The sequence below is a fragment of the Salmo salar genome, chromosome ssa22, assembly GCF_905237065.1.
Source record: "Salmo salar chromosome ssa22, Ssal_v3.1, whole genome shotgun sequence".
NCBI classification, from domain to species: domain Eukaryota; kingdom Metazoa; phylum Chordata; class Actinopteri; order Salmoniformes; family Salmonidae; genus Salmo; species Salmo salar.
The window spans coordinates 60,370,111-60,388,393 of record NC_059463.1 but is presented as its reverse complement, the minus strand read 5'-3'; the positions used below and the strand labels follow the sequence as shown (position 1 = coordinate 60,388,393).

General features: G+C 46.8%; 2 protein-coding genes across 4 annotated transcripts in view; one reads left to right on the top strand and one right to left on the bottom strand.

Annotated features, from left to right (window-relative positions):
• Positions 1-342: 342 nt before the first annotated feature.
• Positions 343-17,885, bottom strand: nol8 (nucleolar protein 8). Of its 3 annotated transcripts, XM_014168384.2 has the most exons (19): positions 17,768-17,885; positions 16,907-17,054; positions 14,939-15,001; positions 14,751-14,829; positions 14,283-14,433; positions 13,932-14,000; positions 10,571-12,241; positions 10,388-10,513; positions 9,847-9,987; positions 6,709-6,891; positions 6,347-6,466; positions 4,929-5,019; positions 4,630-4,771; positions 4,219-4,302; positions 2,927-3,231; positions 1,924-2,056; positions 1,508-1,569; positions 1,271-1,353; positions 343-998 (listed from the first exon to the last, which is right to left on the bottom strand). In XM_014168384.2, the coding sequence occupies exons 2-19, from the start codon at positions 17,025-17,027 to the stop codon at positions 939-941; spliced, it is 3,684 nt and encodes a 1,227-aa protein (XP_014023859.2). In that variant the 5' UTR covers positions 17,028-17,054; positions 17,768-17,885; the 3' UTR covers positions 343-938. The 3 variants fall into 3 exon arrangements, with proteins under 3 accessions (XP_014023859.2, XP_014023857.2, XP_014023858.2); XM_014168382.2 differs by having other exon boundaries at positions 10,388-12,241; XM_014168383.2 differs by having other exon boundaries at positions 10,388-12,241; positions 17,657-17,787.
• Positions 17,832-18,283, top strand: part of cenpp (centromere protein P) — a 185,194-nt gene continuing 184,742 nt past the window's right edge. The window contains exon 1 of the mRNA XM_014168394.2: positions 17,832-18,133. Within this exon, the coding sequence (XP_014023869.2) occupies positions 17,865-18,133 (269 nt within the window). The 5' untranslated portion in view covers positions 17,832-17,864. The remainder of the gene's footprint in view (positions 18,134-18,283) is intronic.

Sequence of the window (18,283 nt, the reverse complement as noted above, 5' to 3'; positions counted from 1 at the left end):
AGGTGTAACTTAGATATAGCCATTGAGACGCCAATAAAGGTGTAACTTAGATATAGCCATTGAGACGCCAATAAAGGTGTAACTTAGATATAGCCATTGAGACGCCAATAAAGGTGTAACTTAGATATAGCCATTGAGACTCCAATAAAGGTGTAATTGATATATACACTGAGTGTCCAAAACATTAAGGGCTGTACTCTGTAGTCACTGTTCACTTATTAGTAAAGATAATTGAGAAAACACACTACCCACTAAAATTGTTCGTGGAAAATCTCAAAATAACAAAGTCCTTTCTCCACCCAGTGATCCAAATGGCTTAAATAAAAAAATAAAAACTCACAATTGAAAGATATTCTGGGTTTTTAATTCTCCATAGAAAAGAGACATATATCAAATTACAACCATGCAATTCTGTAGTACAGATCAGATTCACATCATTATGTGTTTTAAATGGAGTTGGATCTAGATGTGGACAGCAGTCACCCTCACTCCAGGGAGTGAAGTTTCCCCTAGGTACAGATCAGCTTCCCCTTCCCCAATCCTAACGTTAACAATTAGAGTGGGGGAAAATGCAACAAAAAAAAATGACCCGAGACCAACATCTAGGGACAACTTCAGTCTCCCTCACCACCTCAAGGAAGTCAACAACCCCGTCTGAGTTAAAAACAACACAGTCCTGTCCCCTGGTGGTTGAAAATGAAGGAGGTTTTATTGGTAAACGGCCATGTTTCTTTTTGATAAACAAACTTTGCTGGTAACAGGATTGCAGTTGGAGCTTAGAATTTAACATTAATAAAAAAGTAACATCTCTAAAGTCAAAACATTATTTGAAATGGTCTGAAGAGAAGTCTTGACTACCATGGTTGTTAGGCATATCTCAGTCGGGTAAGACGGCGTCAAACAAAATGTCCTCTCAATGTCTTGTGGATTCTTGTGTGTCAGTTTCTTTGGGAGGTTTTCAGCTTCCTTCTCGCGTCCTTGTGTTTCTTACGGTACTCCTGGAGGGGAAAAAAAAACCAGCAGAAAAACATATACATACATAACTACTTTTTTTGCTTTACTGACAATCATTTTACAAAGGAATCATTTTAGTTATAGTGAAAATCTTATTTCATGTAATTTGACAGACTACTATAAGCAATCATTATCTAAAAGCAAGTGTAGAATAGTTAAGTCCATTAAAGTGTCAGACAGACAGACAGACAGACAGACAGACAGACAGACAGACAGACAGACAGACAGACAGACAGACAGACAGACAGGGCCTGACCTCTTTGAGCCCTGTCCTCTTCTCCTCCCACTCCTCTCTTTGGTCCTCCAGCTTGGATGACCTGCAGAACGCTTTAGGCCCCTCTGATTGGACAAAACAAAAAGGTGTGTCATGTTGATAATGTGTTTATATGTTTTATACTTTAAAAACATTATTTATTTTTTTTTATGTTGAAAATGTAAAACAAAGTTCCCTTAGCAAAGTGTGTTGTGGCTGTTGAAAAAGGCCTAACGTTACCTTTTAACCGTTTATCGTCGAGCTGGAAAAAGAAGAAAGCTTTCTTTGACGCCAGCGGCTCTCTAATCAACAGAAACAAACAGTTAACAAAATCAATAGACTGACAGCACTGTCAAAGCAACCCATCTAATATCATCATAATCAATATCCAGAACGTCCCAGGTTGACTAAATAACAATATTATTTTCTATCAATGACCATGATGTATTTACCTTGTAACTGTATCGATACAGGCAAACAGGGCCCCAACTGTATCGATACAGGCAAACAGGGCCCCAACTGTATCGATACAGGCAAACAGGGCCCCAACTGTATCGATACAGGCAAACAGGGACGTATTACTTGATGATTGATTGATGTTACTCTGAAGCTGTAAGTAGTTAATAAAAAGACAAGTGGCTATAAGGTATTATTACTCTGTGGGTGTAGTGGTGTCAATCTGTTCCTCCTCTTCCTCCTCCTGCTCCTCTTCATCACTGCTGTCCTGGAAACGAGGGTCCACCTGCCATGACACCTTGGCCCCCTTGAGCGTCTCGATATGGTACTCCTCTGGAGAGGGACAACCAGACAGATATAGACACTAAACTTGACGTCAAAGATCACGCCGCTGCTGTGTGTACTGACAACTGGCAGGTGTGGGGCTATGGGGGTCAGACCAGACGAAAACCCAGGGGGGGGGGGAATCAGACCAGAGGAAAACCCGGGGGGGGGGTTCAGACAAGACGAAAACCCAGGGGGGGGGGTTCAGACCAGACGAAAACCCAGGGGGGGTCAGACCAGTAGAAAACCAGTAATGGTCACATGGTCATAAAAACTACTTGTCCTGTGTAGTGAGTTTGAACAGAGGAAGATGCCGTTTACAGAACGCCAAGACTTGACCGGTAAGATGCCGTTTACAGAACGCCAAGACTTGACCGGTAAGATACCGTTTACAGAACGCCAAGACTTGACCGGTAAGATGCCGTTTACAGAACACCAAGACTTGACCGGTAAGATGCCGTTTACAGAACGCCAAGACTTGACCGGCAAGATGCCGTTTACAGAACGCCAAGACTTGACCGGCAAGATGCCGTTTACAGAACGCCAAGACTTGACCGGCAAGATGCCGTTTACAGAACGCCAAGACTTGACCGGTAAGATACCGTTTACAGAACGCCAAGACTTGACCGGTAAGATACCGTTTACAGAACGCCAAGACTTGACCGGTAAGATACCGTTTACAGAACGCCAAGACTTGACCGGTAAGATACCGTTTACAGAACGCCAAGACTTGACCGGTAAGATACCGTTTACAGAACGCCAAGACTTGACCGGTAAGATACCGTTTACAGAACGCCAAGACTTGACCGTTAAGAGCAAAGACAGCTGGTTGCATTAAAAGAAAACGTAAAAACAGACAACGCAAGTACAGTCCATTACCTTTTTCAGTGTTTGTTTCGGCTGCCGTGTCACCCCCAAAGAATGAGAACTTGAAGCCTGACGATGCCTCTCCCTCATTGGTTGACAGGTGAGATGACACCATTACTGGATCAACTGCCGTCGCCTGACTGGTCTCTTCCTCTTCTTTATCCCAGGCCACATTCTTCTCCTCCTCCTCCTCCGTTTGCTCCTCCTTGGAGGTTCCAAACACCTCCTTCAGATCCATGGAGACGTCGTAATACATGGCCCTTGAGACCTCGGGCAGCTTCTCAGCCTCCTCCCGCTTCTTCTTCCTAGCCAGTTTACTGTTATTAACACATGGGACAAGAACAACTTAGTAAAACATGTACCTCACCTCAACGCTGCACCTACTCTTTGTTTTTATGATATCTAAAATTGGTAGTTACAGTCTTGTCTCATCACTGCAACTACCGTACGGACTCGAGAGAGAGAGAGAGAGAGAGAGAGAGAGAGACAAAGGTCGAGAGCCGTGCGTCCTCTGAAACACGACCCCAACCAAGCCGCGCTGCTTCTTGACGCACTGCTTCGCTTAACCCCGGAAGCCAGCTGCACCAATGTGTCGGAGGAAACTCCGTACACCTGGCTACCGCGTTAGCGTGCACTGCGCCCGGCCCGCCACAGGAGTCGCTACTGCGCGATGGGACAAGGACATCCCGGCCGGCCGGCCAAACCCTCCCCTAACCTGGACGACGCTGGGCCAATTGTGCGCCACCTCATGGGTCTCCAAGTCGCGGCCGGCTGCGACACAGACTGGGATCGAACCCGGGTCTGTAGTGACGCCTCTAGCACTGCGATGCAGTGTCTTAGACCGCTGCGCCACTCAGGAGGCCCCCTGTACCCTACATGATTTAGGTTGTAGAAGGATGACGTTAAAAGGCAGACTGTGATAATAACAGTGACTTTCCCTACTGTACAGACAGAGGAGAAACAGTGTTCTTTTCATCCATCATTACTTTACGTGTAGAAGGCGGGGCTACTTTGCTTTGCGTGTAGAAGGCGGGGCTACTTTGCTTTGCGTGTAGAAGGCGGGGCTACTTTGCTTTGCGTGTAGAAGGCGGGGCTACTTTGTTTTGCGTGTAGAAGGCGGGGCTAATTTGTTCAAGGAATCCTTGTTTGTACATATAGGGAACTTTTGTCATGAAAACGTTTGACTTAATTTGAAAAGAAAATGCATAAGAGCTGGTCCAGAACTACAAATCAAATTAGATTTCCTGATTTTTCCTTTTGTTACTATGACAACGGGCTTTTTTTTGTTCTTATGAAGCAGATACCTGTCTTTCTTGGGCTCGACATTCTTGGTTTCAAAAGCAGCGTGCTCCTCTTTGGTCGGGTCATACTGCAACGCTGAGATATCTCTGCAACAACAGAAAAAAGCATCACAACATTAAACATGCTGTGAAAAAACAAAATATCAGAAATGAGGAACAAGAATATTTGACTTGTATCAGAGCCATCATGCCCTCATACAGTAATCTGACAACATTAGACTGGCAGACACGCCTCAGGGTGTCGAGGTTAGAGTGTTATGCAACCTGTGTCTGAAATGGCATTCTATTCCCTATATAGTGCCCTACTGTTGACCAGGGGCCCCATAGTGCACTAGAACCCTACATAGGGAACAGGGTACCATTTCAGACACCGTTCTAAGATAGTGACATGAACTCCAGTGAGTTCTGACTGACCTGAACGTCTTGCCCTTGGCTGTAGGTTTATTAGGGTCAGAGGGTCGTACGTTGATGTTGAGGAGATTATTTAAGATGTCTAGACTTTTCTTCTTCTCCTCTTCCAGCTCACACTCTCTCTCCGGCTGAGACAACTCTTCCTCTGTCAAGGAAATAAAATGAGTAAACAAATCAAAACCATAAAACCAGAGACAGAGAGACAGAGAGACAGAGAGACAGAGAGACAGAGAGACAGAGAGAGAGACAGACAGACAGACAGAGAGAGAAAACGCTCCAATAGGACAGTCGATCTGCCTCACCTGGTTCATCTTCATCTTCATCACTGTCAATAAACCTGTGGTCCATCTGGAAACGCTCATCTGTTCCAAACCTCGACTGCAGTTGCATGAGCTACAAACATTTAGAATAAAACAGTTTGTAAGGAAAGATAATTAGGTAGTAAATAATAAATATATATATATATATGCTGTTTGCTAACAGTTCTGGAAGATTCTAAATTACCATATTCTCTTCGTTGTTACGTCGGCTATTTACATTTTCTTAACAGATCAGACGCTCTTATCCAGAGAGACTTACAGTTGTACTTTTTTCTTCTTTGGCAACAGTAGAATGTCAACAGTAGAGAACGTCAACAGTAAGAACGTCAACAGTAAGAACGTCAACAGTAAGAACGTCAACAGTAGAGAACGTCAACAGTAGAGAACGTCAACAGTAGAGAACGTCAACAGTAGAACGTCAACAGTAGAAGGTCAACAGTAGAACGTCAACAGTAGAACGTCAACAGTAGAACGTCAACAGTAGAGAACGTCAACAGTAGAGAACGTCAACAGTAGAGAACGTCAACAGTAGAGAACGTCAACAGTAGAACGTCAACAGTAGAGAACGTCAACAGTAGAGAACGTCAACAGTAGAGAACGTCAACAGTAGAGAACGTCAACAGTAGAGAACGTCAACAGTAGAACGTCAACAGTAGAACGTCAACAGTAGAACGTCAACAGTAGAACGTCAACAGTAGAACGTCAACAGTAGAACGTCAACAGTAGAACGTCAACAGTAGAACGTCAACAGTTAGCCAGACGGTCCCTCCCCCAAAAATACAACAAGTAAAAATAATGTAAATCTCTCTGGATAAGAGCATCTGGTAAATGACAAAAAACGTAAATAGCCGACGTAACAACAATGAGAACAGGGTGTCATTTAGCAGACACTTTGATACAATACAACTTAGAGAACAGGGTGTCATTTAGCAGACACTTTGATACAATACAACTTAGAGAACAGGGTGTCATTTAGCAGACACTTTGATACAATACAACTTAGAGAACAGGGTGTCATTTAGCAGACACTTTGATACAATACAACTTAGAGAACAGGGTGTCATTTAGCAGACACTTTGATACAATACAACTTAGAGAACAGGGTGTCATTTAGCAGACACTTTGATACAATACAACTTAGAGAACAGGGTGTCATTTAGCAGACACTTTGATACAATACAACTTAGAGAACAGGGTGTCATTTCAGACGTAGGCACCGACTAATGTCAACAGCCTGAAACGTGTCTAATGTCAGTCTAATGTCAGTCTAATGTCAGCCTAATGTCAACAGCCTGAAACGTGTCTAATGTCAACAGCCTGAAACGTGTCTAATGTCAACAGCCTGAATCGTGTCTAATGTCAATAGTCAGCGAGTCAACTGTTGTGTAATACCAGCTCACCTTCGCTCCAGCTTTTCCTTCAAACTGAGGTTTAATCTGGAACCTGTCCCCATCCCTCTTCTTCTCCTCCTCATCATCATCATCGTCAAACAGGTTGCCGCCCGCCAGCTTCTCAGATGCCTGGAACAGGTAACAGCTAAATGTACATGTGAAACAACCATACAGGCTGATCTCAGATTACCAGACCATGCTACCAATCATGTGTTTAGTATGGTGAATAAGATGTAACCTTTCGCTAAAAACATTTCTTCACACGGTCGTAAGAGTAATCCATTCAAAGCTCAGGTTACCGCGTATTATTTCTCCGCGGTCCAATGACTTTCATACAGTTTATGGTTGTAACAAGGCCAAAACCAAATTACCTTGTCTTTAAGGCCCGGTTTTCCTCTAGCTGGTGATACTTCATCGCTAGAGTCTTCCTCATCCGACTGGCTGTCCTGGAACAGTGTCTTCTTAGGGTTGGGAGGTATAGGGGAAGTCTGTTCTTCCTCATCTTCCTCATCAGAGCTGAACTTGATGTGGTGTTTCCCATTAGCAGCTGAATCCTGACCAAAACACCATGAAATGGGTGAGGATATTCTGACAAAATCATTTTCTTATTTTGTTGAAGTATTTACATTGCTATGTAGTAGAGTTAAGAACCAACAATCAAGACATTAACAAATAAAACAATGTGTCAATTATAAATATCCCACATTAGACTTGCTGAGTTGGTGTAATATTCAACAGGCTCTCACAGTCTCAATGCAGGATTAGACGTTCACCCGCATTCGCCAAACGTAAAATTTAGAAGGTAAGGGTCCAGGTCTGGGATAGGGCTCAGGTCTGGGATAGGGCTCAGGTCTGGGATAGGGCTCTGAAGGGTTCAGGTCTGGGATAGGGCTCTGAAGGGTCCAGGTCTGGGATAGGGCTCTGAAGGGTCCAGGTCTGGGATAGGGCTCTGAAGGGTCCAGGTCTGGGATAGGGCTCTGAAGGGTTCAGGTCTGGGATAGGGCTCTGAAGGGTTCAGGTCTGGGATAGGGCTCTGAATGGTCCAGGTGTGGGATAGGGCTCTGAAGGGTCCAGGTGTGGGATAGGGCTCTGAAGGGTCCAGGTCTGGGATAGGGCTCTGAAGGGTCCAGGTCTGGGATAGGGCTCTGAAGGGTCCAGGTCTGGGATAGGGCTCTGAATGGTTCAGGTCTGGGATAGGGCTCTGAATGGTTCAGGTCTGGGATAGGGCTCTGAAGGGTCCAGGTCTGGGATAGGGCTCTGAAGGGTCCAGGTCTGGGATAGGGCTCTGAAGGGTCCAGGTCTGGGATAGGGCTCTGAAGGGTCCAGGTCTGGGATAGGGCTCTGAAGGGTTCAGGTCTGGGATAGGGCTCTGAAGGGTTCAGGTCTGGGATAGGGCTCTGAAGGGTTCAGGTCTGGGATAGGGCTCTGAAGGGTTCAGGTCTGGGATAGGGCTCTGAAGGGTTCAGGTCTGGGATAGGGCTCTGAAGGGTTCAGGTCTGGGATAGGGCTCTGAAGGGTTCAGGTGTGGGATAGGGCTCTGAAGGGTTCAGGTGTGGGATAGGGCTCTGAATGGTCCAGGTCTGGGATAGGGCTCTGAATGGTCCAGGTCTGGGATAGGGCTCTGAATGGTTCAGGTCTGGGATAGGGCTCTGAAGGGTTCAGGTCTGGGATAGGGCTCTGAAGGGTCCAGGTCTGGGATAGGGCTCTGAAGGGTCCAGGTGTGGGATAGGGCTCTGAAGGGTCCAGGTGTGGGATAGGGCTCTGAAGGGTCCAGGTGTGGGATAGGGCTCTGAAGGGTCCAGGTGTGGGATAGGGCTCTGAAGGGTCCAGGTGTGGGATAGGGCTCTGAAGGGTCCAGGTCTGGGATAGGGCTCTGAAGGGTCCAGGTCTGGGATAGGGCTCTGAAGGGTCCAGGTGTGGGATAGGGCTCTGAAGGGTCCAGGTGTGGGATAGGGCTCTGAAGGGTCCAGGTGTGGGATAGGGCTCTGAAGGGTCCAGGTGTGGGATAGGGCTCTGAAGGGTCCAGGTGTGGGATAGGGCTCTGAAGGGTTCAGGTGTGGGATAGGGCTCTGAAGGGTCCAGGTGTGGGATAGGGCTCTGAAGGGTCCAGGTCTGGGATAGGGCTCTGAAGGGTTCAGGTCTGGGATAGGGCTCTGAAGGGTCCAGGTGTGGGATAGGGCTCTGAAGGGTTCAGGTCTGGGATAGGGCTCTGAAGGGTTCAGGTCTGGGATAGGGCTCTGAAGGGTCCAGGTCTGGGATAGGGCTCTGAAGGGTCCAGGTCTGGGATAGGGCTCTGAATGGTTCAGGTCTGGGATAGGGCTCTGAAGGGTCCAGGTGTGGGATAGGGCTCTGAATGGTTCAGGTCTGGGATAGGGCTCTGAAGGGTCCAGGTCTGGGATAGGGCTCTGAATGGTTCAGGTCTGGGATAGGGCTCTGAAGGGTCCAGGTGTGGGATAGGGCTCTGAAGGGTTCAGGTGTGGGATAGGGCTCTGAAGGGTCCAGGTCTGGGATAGGGCTCTGAAGGGTTCAGGTCTGGGATAGGGCTCTGAAGGGTTCAGGTCTGGGATAGGGCTCTGAAGGGTTCAGGTCTGGGATAGGGCTCTGAAGGGTTCAGGTCTGGGATAGGGCTCTGAAGGGTTCAGGTCTGGGATAGGGCTCTGAAGGGTTCAGGTCTGGGATAGGGCTCTGAATGGTTCAGGTCTGGGATAGGGCTCTGAATGGTTCAGGTCTGGGATAGGGCTCTGAATGGTTCAGGTCTGGGATAGGGCTCTGAATGGTTCAGGTCTGGGATAGGGCTCTGAAGGGTTCAGGTCTGGGATAGGGGTCTGAAGGGTTCAGGTCTGGGATAGGGCTCTGAAGGGTTCAGGTCTGGGATAGGGCTCTGAAGGGTTCAGGTCTGGGATAGGGCTCTGAATGGTTCAGGTCTGGGATAGGGCTCTGAATGGTTCAGGTCTGGGATAGGGCTCTGAATGGTCCAGGTCTGGGATAGGGCTCAGGTCTGGGATAGGGCTCTGAATGGTCCAGGTCTGGGATAGGGCTCTGAAGGGCTCAGGTCTGGGATAGGGCTCTGAAGGGTTCAGGTCTGGGATAGGGCTCTGAAGGGTCCAGGTCTGGGATAGGGCTCTGAAGGGTTCAGGTCTGGGATAGGGCTCTGAAGGGTCCAGGTGTGGGATAGGGCTCTGAATGGTTCAGGTCTGGGATAGGGCTCAGGTCTGGGATAGGGCTCAGGTCTGGGATAGGGCTCTGAATGGTTCAGGTCTGGGATAGGGCTCTGAAGGGTCCAGGTCTGGGATAGGGCTCTGAAGGGTTCAGGTCTGGGATAGGGCTCTGAAGGGTTAAGGTAAGGGTTAACTCTCTATGTCCCTGGTATATATACCCCCCCCCAGATAACAACATAACAGAGAACATAAGCAGCGATACCACTCCTTACTGGTGGCTCTGACCAGGAGAAGAGCCTTGTACTGTACTGTGGCGTTGCTACTTTGTGTGACATGCTACCAGTGACTTACCAGTTTAGCCAGAGCCTCCTGGATGAGTTTCTTCTGTAGTTCAACCTCCTTCTGCCTCTGCTCCTGAGCAGCTAGACGTTTCTGGTTGTCCTGCTGCTGAGCATCTATAACCCCACCAGCACTCTGGGGCTTCTTAGACACCTGCAACAATTAATACATCATTAACATTCACATCAACACTTTATTTAAAGTGCATTTATTTATTTAGCCAGGTAGGTTAGGCTACTGACGTAAGAGATTAAAAACAAATACAAGGCAATAAAAGAACAGAGAGAGAAACGCACAGAAGGAGAGAGAGAACAGAGAGAGAGAGAGAGAGAGAGAGAGAGAGAGAGAGAGAGAGAGAGAGAGAGAGAGAGAGAGAGAGAGAGAGAGAGAGAGAGAGAGAGAGAGAGAGAGAGAGAGAGAGAGAGAGAGAGAGAGAGAGAGAGAGAGAGAGAGAGAGAGCACAGAGAGAGAGCACAGAGAGAGAGCACAGAGAGAGAGCACAGAGAGAGAGCACAGAGAGAGAGCACAGAGAGAGAACAGAGAGAGCACATACCTCAGCCTTCTGAGTCTTTTTAGCGGGTACACTCCTAGAGGCGTTCGGTACATCTTCCTCTGACCCCAGACTGGAGGAACCGCTGCTGGATGTAGAGCTAGCCTCTGGGACAGACTTCTTCTCTGCCTTGGCTTTAGAAGTAGTTTTCTGTTTGAGGGCTGTTGGCTCAACAGTTCTCTCTGCCTTGGCTTTAGAAGTAGTTTTCTGTTTGAGGGCTGGTGCCTCGGTCGTCTCTCCACTATCCGAGCTGCTAGGAGGACGAGCTATGCCTTTAGTTTCTGAGGGTTCTGCCACAGTCTTGGCATCATCACCTGAGGCACTGGGTTTAGACACTAATCTGTCACGTTTCTGTTTCTTAGAGGAAGTCGCCGTTTTACCGTCCTCCTCAACTTGTCTTTTTAGACTGTGTTGTCTGGCACTTTGTGACGATGTGGCTAAGAGAGCCTTGGTCCCCTGGAAAGCAGGAAGAGATGTTGACGGGTTCGTCTTCTTCTTCCCCTTCTTCTTCTTCTTCTTCTTCTCACTCACCTCGTCGCTGTTGTCCTCTTCAAAGATGGCTGCCAGAATCTCCTCTGGTGTGTTTCCATTTCCTGTCTTAGCCAGCGGTACAGGAGCCTTAGAGGCAGTAACCTGGGGTTCTATTCCTAGCACCTCAGACACCCGATTTGGTCCAGGTTGTTGTGAATCAGATCCCGGGTCGTCGTCGTCGCCGCTGTCCTGGTCCAAGCCTTTTAAAAAAGATTCTCTAACCAGCTGCTGCAGATCGTCCAGTGAAAACTCTAACCTCTGACAGTTAGAAAACAGGGCTTCGTATTCAGAATCGGCGCTAGCCTCAGATGTATCGTCAGAGGATAATTCTGAAGGAGGGGTCTTCTTTTTAGAAACAACCTTCTTGACGGTCTTTCGGGCTTTTGAAGAGTCAGAATCACTCTCTTCTTCCGAATCATCATCAGATTGTGAAGGGGTTGTGGATTTCTCAATAGCCTTTTTCTTAGGGAGGACGTTATAAGTCCTTTTGGCTTTTGAAGAGTTAGATTCTTCACCCTCTTCATCCTCACTATCACTCTCTGGGGAAGGGACTTTCATTATAGGGAAGACTTTCTTTACAGCCTTTTCAGGGAGGATTTTGTTAGCCTTTTTTGCTTTAGTTCTGTCTGGTTCCAGGTTGTTGGTTTGCTTCTTCACCTCAGTTTTCTCCTGTGTTTTACTGACCTCAGGCAGTTGTTCCCGCTTGGTACCGCTGGATGTTTTCCTGGAGTTGAGGATCTCATCAGTATCAGCCGAGTCATAATCCTCCTCGTTCTTCCTAGAAGACCCCCTTGGAATCTGGCAGACATCTTTAGTCTTCCGCTGGGTAAGGAATGTTCTGGGTATGTAGTTATCGCCTACAACCTCCAGGTTGTCTTCGTCCTCATCTAATACTGGGCCGTTCGCCGGTGCACTCCGCCGTGCCGACATCCTAATGTCACCATCCGAGTCATCGCCACTGTCAAAAACACACACAGAGGCGTGTGTCTGGAGTTTCTTAGAGGCCGGTGTCTGTTTAGGTTTAGTTGGAAGTCTGGTTTCTCCGTTACACTTCTGACCTGTTGAACCTTTCTCAGAGGTACCACAGGATTTCACATTATTAGACTGTCCATTTGCAACGAATAGGTTCGGACAGTCTTTCTTCTTTTTAGCAGCTGGTGTTTTCTGTGGTGGGAACTCTCCTCTTCTCTTCTTACTGATGTCGTCGTCGCCACCTGATATTTGCCACGTTAGTTGGGACACGGGCGTCGGTTCCGGAACCTCAGATGATGAACTCTCGAGTTTCTTGATGTTGTGGCTGTGTTTCGACGGATCATACTTGATGAAGTGATACTGGAGTCAAGGGGAACTAACATTCTGTTTTTGTGACAATTCAAATAAAAATATAATAATTTGTCACATGCGCCGAAAACAACAGGTGTAGGTAGACCTTACTGTGAAATGCTTACTTACAAGACCTTAACCAACCACGCAGATGAAATTATATATTTTTTTAAATACTTCCTAAAAAAAAGAAGTTATACAAAAAACAAGGTTATATACAGGGGGTACCGGTACAGAGTCAATGTGGAGGCTATATACAGGGGGTACCGGTACTGAGTCAGTGTGGAGGCTATATACAGGGGGGGTACCGGTACAGAGTCAATGTGGAGGCTATATACAGGGTATTACGGTACAGAGTCAATGTGGAGGCTATATACAGGGGGTACCGGTACAGAGTCAATGTGGAGGCTATATACAGGGGGGGTACCGATACAGAGTCAATGTGGAGACTATATACAGGGGGTACCGGTACTGAATCAATGTGGAGACTATATACAGGGGGTACCGGTACTGAATCAATGTGGAGACTATATACAGGGGGTACCGGTACTGAATCAATGTGGAGGCTATATACAGGGGGTACCGGTACTGAATCAATGTGGAGGCTATATACAGGGGGTACCGGTACAGAGTCAATGTGGAGGCTATATACAGGGGGTACCGGTACAGAGTCAATGTGGAGGCTATATACAGGGGGTACCGGTACAGAGTCAATGTGGAGGCTATATACAGGGGGGGTACCGGTACAGAGTCAATGTGGAGGCTATATACAGGGGGGGTACCGGTACAGAGTCAATGTGGAGGCTATATACAGGGTATTACGGTACAGAGTCAATGTGGAGGCTATATACAGGGGGTACCGGTACAGAGTCAATGTGGAGGCTATATACAGGGGGTACCGGTACAGAGTCAATGTGGAGGCTATATACGGTGGTATCGGTACAGAGTCAATGTGGAGGTTATATACAGGGGGTACCGGTACTGAATCAATGTGGAGGCTATATACAGGGGGTATCGGTACTGAATCAATGTGCGGGGGTGCAGGTTAGTGGAGGTAATATGTACATGTAGGTAGTAGGGGTAAAGTGACCCCATTTCCTATAGTCTACGATCAGCTCTTTTGTCTCACTCACGTTGAGGCAGTGGTTGTTGTCCTGGCACCACGCGGCCAGGTCTCTGACCTCCTCCCTGTAGGCCGTCTCATCGTTGTCTGTGATCAGGCCTAACACCTTCAGGGCAAATTTAATGGTGTTGGAGTCGTGCGCTGCCAAGCAGTCGTAGGTGAACAGGGAGTACAGGAGGGGACTGAGCACGCACCCCTGGGGAGCTCCAGTGTTGAGGATCAAGCTTGGCAGATGTGTTGTTACCTACCCTCACCACCTGGGGGCGGCCCGTCAGGAAGTCCAGGATCCAGTTGCAGAGGGAGGTGTTTAGTCCCAGGATCCTTAGCTTAGTGATGAGCTTTGAGGGCACTATGGTGTTGAACGCTGAGCTGTAGTCAACGAATAGCATTCTCACGGTTTAGAACTATATTGACAACTATAGAGAAGATAAGAATCTGTAAATAACAACAAGCACCATCACTAAATGATGACCAGGCAACGAGACAGGATTTCTACTTTCACTACGGGTTTTTTTCTCTCTCCAGATTGGAACCATAAAAAGGGAAATTTGGCCAATTTGAAAAGGATATCTTGTTCCTTCCTTGGCACTTGAGATTAAGAACTGGGAGGACTCGTCCAAATTTACTCACAACCCAATCCTAGAAAAAAGAACAGTAATATTGAAATAACACAAAACATGGATGTTAAAAAAAAAAAAGACCACAGAACAGCCATTCAGTGCTGCACGTATTCTCACTATTCTCTGGTACAGTACAATAATAACTTGGTCTCAGATTGCTTTGCTTTGTGTTGTATAACCATTGTCGCACCACATGACAATGACCATAGGAGTTGTCACAGTCAGTACAATTAGATCTGGCACCAGTCTAGTACAATAATAAAATACAAGCAAATATATCCCCACACACACACACACACACCTTGTGCCCAGGTATCTCTGTCCCAGGAACGGCTGCCTTCATATGGAAGTTCTCCACTCCTGCCTCCTTCATAGACTCCACTAGTTTGACTTTGTGGTTGACGCCTGGTGACTGGATCTTCTCTGCAGCTTCATGACGCTCCTGAGCTAATCTAGTAGTAGAAAACAACAACACGCACATCAATTCAATTACGCGGTGTACACAAGGGTTAGCCAACCCTCCTCTTTGAGGAGCTACCCTCCTGTAGGACTTTGGTCCTACAGCCCTTGTCTTCGTTCCCCTTCAGGACTTTGATTCGCTGAAATGAAGTGTTATAGAACAGGGCTGGAGCAAAAGCCTGCACACGTAGTAGCGCTCCAGAAGGCCGGTTGGCAACTTCTGATGTAGATACATCACGACGACACTTGTTCAGAAGATACCCAAGGCCTACAGCCGTTTGTAGTGAAACACAAATAGGAATACCCTTACTTCTGTAAGAAGGTTTCTCTGGCCTGTTCAATTTGTATCGTTCCACCTTTCCATTTGGACTTGTTCAACACAGTCATACCTAACAGGGACACAAACAGGGACACAAAGACAGTTAGAAACAGAATTATCTGACGTATCAGAATGTGTATATTATGTTTGAGTGGAGCACTTAATAAAAAGACACCTACATTTCTTAAAATCAGCATCAGTAATTTCTAAATTGATATATCCAAAGGTTTTATAAGGAACTCCTGTGGAAGAAGAACAGACAACACATCATTACAAATGACAGTAAAACTGCTGTGGAAATACAATCAATGTCAGCACGGGGGAATTAGCCCTACGAAGCTCGCCGTTACGTAACAAAGTCAGCACGGGGGAATTAGCCCTACGAAGCTCGCCGTCACGTATCAATGTCAGCACGGGGGAATTAGCCCTACGAAGCTCGCCGTCACGTAACAAAGTCAGCACGGGGGAATTAGCCCTACGAAGCTCGCCGTCACGTAACAAAGTCAGCACGGGGGAATTAGCCCTACGAAGCTCGCCGTCACGTAACAAAGTCAGCACGGGGGAATTAGCCCTACGAAGCTCGCCGTCACGTATCAATGTCAGCACGGGGGAATTAGCCCTACGAAGCTCGCCGTCACGTATCAATGTCAGCACGGGGGAATTAGCCCTACGAAGCTCGCCGTCACGTATCAATGTCAGCACGGGGGAATTAGCCCTACGAAGCTCGCCGTCACGTATCAATGTCAGCACGGGGGAATTAGCCCTACGAAGCTCGCCGTTACGTATCAATGTCAGCACGGGGGAATTAGCCCTACGAAGCTCGCCGTCACGTATCAATGTCAGCACGGGGAATTAGCCCTACGAAGCTCGCCGTCACGTATCAATGTCAGCACGGGGAATTAGCCCTACGGAGCTCGCCGTCAACGAAGCTCGCCGTCACGTATCAATGTCAGCACGGGGGAATTAGCCCTACGAAGCTCGCCCTACGAAGCTCGCCGTCACGTATCAATGTCAGCACGGGGGAATTAGCCCTACGAAGCTCGGCCGTCACGTATCAATGTCAGCACGGGGAATTAGCCCTACGAAGCTCGCCGTCACGTATCAATGTCAGCACGGGGAATTAGCCCTACGAAGCTCGCCGTCACGTATCAATGTCAGCACGGGGGAATTAGCCCTACGAAGCTCGCCGTCACGTATCAATGTCAGCACGGGGAATTAGCCCTACGAAGCTCGCCGTCACGTAACAAAGTCAGCACGGGGGAATTAGCCCTACGAAGCTCGCCGTCACGTAACAAAGTCAGCACGGGGGAATTAGCCCTACGAAGCTCGCCGTCACGTATCAATGTCAGCACGGGGGAATTAGCCCTACGAAGCTCGCCGTCACGTAACAATGTCAGCACGGGGGAATTAGCCCTACGAAGCTCGCCGTCACGTAACAAAGTCAGCACGGCTGAATTAGCCCTACGAAGCTCGCCGTCACGTATACAGTTATAACAGTGCGTGCAGTTACTTAAACAGTAATGTTCCGTTTCAGGGTATTACATAGAAGTGGGTGAGATTGGTACTCAGCCACATTCCCATTTCAGAAGCTCGTTTTCCCGCATTGGAATCCGTAATTGGTAGACGGTTCTGATGAAAAAGGGCATAGTTTGCATTGCAGAGCTCAATAAAGAATGAAATGAAATGATTTGGATGCTGCTACCACCCCATTTCTAAGTCCAAACCAAACATGGATTCCACGTTGTGTCTCTCGTATCGCGTACACCTGTCTATGTTTCACACCTGTTTGTCTAGCTAATCAGCCTGGCATTTGGGCAACATGCAGCAGTAGAACGAAGCCTGAGCGCCGTGTATGATTTGGAGGGCGGTGGTAGCATCAAACAATTGGATATATTACTTTCTTGGGTACCGATCGGAGATGAAAGTTACCTTTCCATCAGAACAGTCTTATCGATTATGGATACCTTCCACCGCGGGGTACATGCTGCTAAAACAGGTACTGCCACGGGGTCGTGGCATAACTACAAAGTTGTTGCTATAGATTTCCATTAGACTAATTTCATTAATTAATGAAAAAGGTTTAATAATTGGGCTAAACAGGGATATGATAATCACTGATCTGATCCTAAAAGATGTTGTCTACATACCTTCATCGTCGCTCCTGGTCCTAAGTTCCACATCCTGAACATCACCAAATTTACCAAATCTGTCTTTCAGATCCTTTTGAGTGATGGTGTGGCTCAGGCCACCGATATATAGACGTTTCATGGTGACCAATTCCTCAGGTTGTCAGATCTGACAAAGAGAACAAAAAGGTAAAACTTATCAGCTAGATTAACTAAGTATAGTCCTGCATGGCTGAAGATGGGTGCAGGACCGATTGCACCATCAACTCAAGCGGACTAAACCCAAATATCTTAAAGTTGGTTTAGTCCATCATAAAACTAAACGGCGTGGAACCGAGACCAGACTTTGTGGACTGTAGATCCGACTACATTAATGTGCTCAAGGTCAACACGTAAAATATAAAATGACTAAACTCCCACATATGTCTGTCCTCTGTAGCTGCGTGCCTTTTTATTTTGTTTTGCTGAAATCCATACTTTCTCAAACGTTTATTAATCAAATACAACCACCGATTGAATCTCACCAAGGAAACAGTCGGTAGGTCGTATTTGATTAACAAGCAACTACAGAAGACAAATTAGTTACAAGGTGAGCATTTTAATATATATATGTTGTTGAAGTATTGACCTTGGGCATAACGATGTAATCTGGAGTTAGATTCCAGAAAGCATGGTATCTGCTCCACGCCGTTTAGTTCAGAAACTTCCTTTACCGTGAACATTAATCCGTTTTATATCAACACCACAAACAGTCCGCGTTGACATAAATACCTTTCTGACTGGACAAGTTGAACACATTCCGGCAGAAATCCAAGTGTGTAAAGTAACAGATTAAATGTGTTAATCGATCCGAAATGAACATATAATCATAAAAGTGTTTACCTCGGCGTTGGAAATTCACACGCATCCCAGATCGGTGGTACACGAGAAGATTCCGGCTACATTTTTGTGAACACGTGTGTTTTAGTTCCGGGGTTTGATGGTTCCGGGTTGTAATGTCGAGGACGTTGGCTTTCTAAAAAATAACTACAAAAATCCTTATCACACAAGTATCACATCATTTAACTTCGCTATCTTGGTATTACTAATGTTTGTTGAGTTGACAAAACGTTATGATTTTCTGAGATGTAATGTACCTCCGTTCATTTATCCGTCACAGATAGTTATTCCGGAAGACAGAAACAGCGCGAAAGGTTTATTTTTGAACACACGACTTTATTCCACGTGGATTTCACAGGAGTCTGGCAGGTAAATTAGATCCACATTTTCTTAAATCTGAGAATATAGATGAGCTAGCTGTGTTCAGTTAACTAGTTCGTTTATCATTGATTAGATAAGTGTGATAGCTACATGACGGGTATTTATTGAGAATAACAAGCTAACTCTCTTGTTTGCTTT